This window comes from Tarenaya hassleriana, unplaced genomic scaffold (assembly GCF_000463585.1).
Source record: "Tarenaya hassleriana unplaced genomic scaffold, ASM46358v1 Cleome12, whole genome shotgun sequence".
Taxonomy (NCBI): domain Eukaryota; kingdom Viridiplantae; phylum Streptophyta; class Magnoliopsida; order Brassicales; family Cleomaceae; genus Tarenaya; species Tarenaya hassleriana.
The window spans coordinates 188,174-192,487 of NW_010962392.1; the positions used below are offsets into that span (position 1 = coordinate 188,174).

The 4,314-nt window shown below is 34.5% G+C and overlaps 1 protein-coding gene across 3 annotated transcripts in view; it reads left to right on the forward strand.

The window, feature by feature from the left end:
• The first annotated feature begins 1,907 nt into the window (after positions 1-1,907).
• The window catches only part of LOC104806155 (protein LIGHT-DEPENDENT SHORT HYPOCOTYLS 9-like), a 7,771-nt gene continuing 5,364 nt past the window's right edge, over positions 1,908-4,314 (forward strand). For 2 of the 3 annotated variants that reach the window (XM_010530896.1, XM_010530898.1), the window contains exons 1-2: positions 1,908-2,251; positions 2,395-2,765. In XM_010530896.1, coding sequence (XP_010529198.1) covers positions 1,979-2,251; positions 2,395-2,748 — 627 coding nt within the window. In that variant the 5' untranslated portion in view covers positions 1,908-1,978 and the 3' untranslated portion in view covers positions 2,749-2,765. Of the gene's footprint in view, positions 2,252-2,394; positions 2,766-3,198; positions 3,973-4,314 lie in introns of those variants that run through there. The other variant, XM_010530897.1, reaches the window with a different exon arrangement.

Here is a 4,314-nt window from a genome sequence, read left to right on the forward strand (position 1 = left end):
CTTCTCGCCGGATTCTTGTTTCCGATCACCGGAATCCTGCGTGTCCGACAAAGAGTTTATTTGGTAAAGAGATGGACACTATTTACGGTTATAACACTATTGACGTATTTTTAGCATATAAATTGATTTTTTAAAAAAACAAATATTTGATTTAATAGAGACGGAGAGTGGAAAACATGATTTTATGCGTCTTCCACTTTAAGACTCATTTATGCTTAATCAATCACTCATGATGACATGAAGACCTATATTTTCAAGATTATTTATTAATTGGCAGACAAATCATTTCTTTAAGCAATCTTCTATAATTCGAAATGTTGATATATAAATATATATTACGCGTAGATATGTAAATATATATTACCTTTGTATCAGCTCACACTAGTTTAAATACAATGTTATATGTTATATGTAAATTGAAACTAATATATGCCGTTAAGATTTGCGAAATAAAACGTTGTTATATTATTGATAATCGAATGAATTTAAATATACAACGTAGTTTTTTTCAATAGAACTCCTAATTCCTATCTTAATGATAAGAATGTATAAATTTAATATTAAAAAAAAACACACTAATATCTAAACTCTATAAAAACTGAAATTCTTCATATTTCTCAATATATGAGGTATATATAAACTAGGGAAAATCGCCATAAAAACCCTATACTTTTCTCAGGTCAACGAAAAAACCATGTACTTTTTTGCTTACCAATTAAACCCTATACTTGGTATGATTAACCAATAAAACCCCAAACTTGTTAAAAATTCACCGAAAACCCCCCGCGACTGCCAACTCAAATAAAAATGATGATGTGGCAATGACTTGGCTTACAAGTTATGTACATATCATCAAAATTATGACACATCATCATTTCAAACAAAAATAAATTATATAATTTATTTAAATTAATTTATATACATATAAATTCATATATATATATATATATATTAAATATAAAATTACTTATAACTAATAAAACATACACATATATATATATATATATATATATTATAAATTACATTATAAATAATATATATATACATATTATTTTTTAATATATATTGTAGATACCAATAACTTTACGATATATATACTTTTTTAATAAGAATCATCAATGTTCTTATTGTTGAATTATTATTGTATTGTTTTAAATATTTATAAAGTTAAAGAGGCATATTATAGGCTGTATAATTTAACTATAATAGCCACTAAGACAAGCAAGTTGGAGAATTAATTAATAAGTCATTATAAAACTTAAAATGGCAGATTAATACGAATGATTGATTTGCTTAAGCAGTCGTACAATTAGAAACTTAAAATAATAATTTTTCGAATTTAAAATCGAACATACATCGTAACAGTGCGAAAATAGCTACATTAATGATATTTTTTTAAAAAGGGGCACCTCGTTGCGGGTCCCGCAGTGACATGTCTCCTCAGTCGTAGTTCTTCTAGACCCACCAAATGAATATATTTCTTTTACAAAAGAAATTATATTCCTTATCATACTTGTTATATGATATTTACTACTACGCCCGTATATTAATTTGTTCTATATTATAATTAACGTCGATTATCGTGGACCATAATAATAATAAAAATTATATACAAAATAACGAGGGAGCGTAAGAAAAACTAGATCTGAGAAAATAAATCGATTGGAATAAGTCACTAATTTATAGTGCCAAAAAAATGTAGTCACTAATTTCTTAGTAGAACATATATGAATATATACGAACATATATGAAGCTTAGCGGTTTAAGTTGTTATATTTGTAAATTCAGATATTCGTACACGTGAGATAAAATAAATTGCAAAAGAAAATAGAAAATAAAAAATATTTCGAAATTCTCGTGAAATGTGATTGGATTATGTCTCGGCCCCTTATTTTCCCTTCTCTCTCTCTCATTGTCACTTTAACAAAAAATAACCTAAATAATTTCATCTTCCTCCCATCCCAAAAGAACCCAAAACATGTCCTCGTCGGATCAACACGCACCGACGAGTGATCCACCGGGTCCGCCGTCATCCTCCTGCAACTCCGGCCACCACCACCAACCGGAAACGCAAACGCAGCTGCAGCCACAACCGCAGCAGCTCAGCCGCTACGAGTCGCAGAAACGCCGCGACTGGAACACCTTCCTGCAATACCTAAAGTCCCAGAACCCACCGGTCTCCATGTCTCAGTTCGATTATTCCCACGTGCTCAGTTTCCTCAAGTACTTAGACCAGTTTGGTAAGACCAAGGTAACACAAAACGTAGAAAAAACCGAATGATTAACTTTCCTTTGTCAAAAACCTAGACAAGGGATTTACACGAAAGTACTGTATGTACAGATTCCATCTTTTTTTAATGACGAAGCTTTGATTTGGTTAAACTAATACAATAGGTTCATCACCCATCATGCGTGTTCTTCGGACAGCCCGACCCACCTGCGCCGTGCACGTGTCCCCTCCGACAGGCGTGGGGGAGTTTAGACGCTCTGATCGGACGGCTGAGAGCGGCGTACGAAGAACACGGCGGAGGGTCGCCGGAAAACAACCCTTTTGGTAACGGAGCGATTCGAGTTCACTTGAGGGAAATGAGAGAATCTCAGGCCAGGGCTCGTGGAATCCCTTACAGGAAGAAGAAGAAGAGGAAGAACAAGGCTGGCGGCTTCAACCCAAAGAATCCCGGAAAAAACGACGTCGTTGTCAAGAAGGAACTTCCAAACTCTTCGTCTCATCACTCCACCACTTCTTGATCAAAGACCCCAAAGCGGTAATCTCTCCACTCTTCTAAATTTATACATGGCATAGGTTGAAGAATTGATTAAGATTAAAAATTCGCCTAATCAATCAGATATATTGTATATATATCTCTAGAGTTGGTGATTTTTAAACTGTCTACCACCATAGAACCAGGAGCTATAGATATATTATATATCTATGATTAAAAGTTGAAACAACTACGCAACCGAGATATATAGTAGGATGATTGAGGAAAAACCCTAGCTATGCGTTCTTGATGGAAGAAAAAAACCCTAAAGTATATGGTGGATCGAGTTATATTTGGGCGGGTTCTTGATGGAGTTATATTTTTCGCTGTACGTTACATGCATCATGTATATATCCAAGTACATAGGCAAACGAATGCCATAAAGTACGCGTACATTTTCATGTGCATAAACAAATACGTAATGTCACATGTACAGGACGATCATGTATATACGTTCGTATACACACACAGCGAGACTGGGAAATCTCTAATTCATCAGAGTCTGGCACTAATTAAATACAGAGTTGACTGTATAATATATATATATACAAAGATCAGCATATAATCTTTTTCTCGCAATGATTGCTACGATTTTGGAATACTAGGATGATTAGGATATAACGTTATTTTATTCCCTGTTGGCTTATTTTTATAAATATTTCTTTAATAGATTATAATTGAAAAAAAGGCCTAGGCAGGCCACTAATGTTTATGTAATTTTTTTTTTCATTTGTTAAGAAGCATAGCATATATAGCACAAGAACTTGTACTATCTACCACCGTGTTTTTCACCGATGAACCAAGAACCGAATCAGCACCGCTCCCTCAACTCTTCTTCCAATCTTGAATCTCTGTTCGAATGATTGAATACAAGACGAAGAACAAGAAAACAGGGAAAAGAACGAACACACAAGAGTTTTACGAGTTCAGTATGAACAATGTGTTCATACCTACGTCTCGGGAGAGATGGAAGATTTTCACTATGATTTTTGGGAGCTTACAAATTACAGGAAATTAGGGATTTTCAACTACAGTATATGAGTACTGATTCATGACCTTTTATACACAGAGAAGCTTTCTTCGTTCTTGCTACTAAAGATCAACTGATGCCAAAATACTTATTTGCCCTTCTCGTCATTATCTGATTAGGCATCTCAAACCCTCCAGTGCACTTAGCGGGTTTCAAAACTCTGTTCTTATTCAGATGAGTTTTCAGGCATCATCACAAATCTCCACCTTGCCTGAGAACCGTAACTTCAAAATTACCAGCGATCCTCAGCTCCACCTCTCCATTAACAGATGATTATACATCTGAAACTCCGAGCAAACTTAGCAATTTGCTAAGTTTGTTCAGCGGTATTGTCTTCGTAAGTAAGTCAGCGGGATTCTCATCCGTGTGTACCTTTTCAACCAAAACTGATCCTTGCGATATCACATCTCGGATAAAATGTAAGCGAACGTCTATATGTTTTGTCCTCTCATGATGGACACTGTTTCTCGACAAATCCAATGCACTCTGTGAATCGCAATAAATTGTCGCATGTTCCTGCTG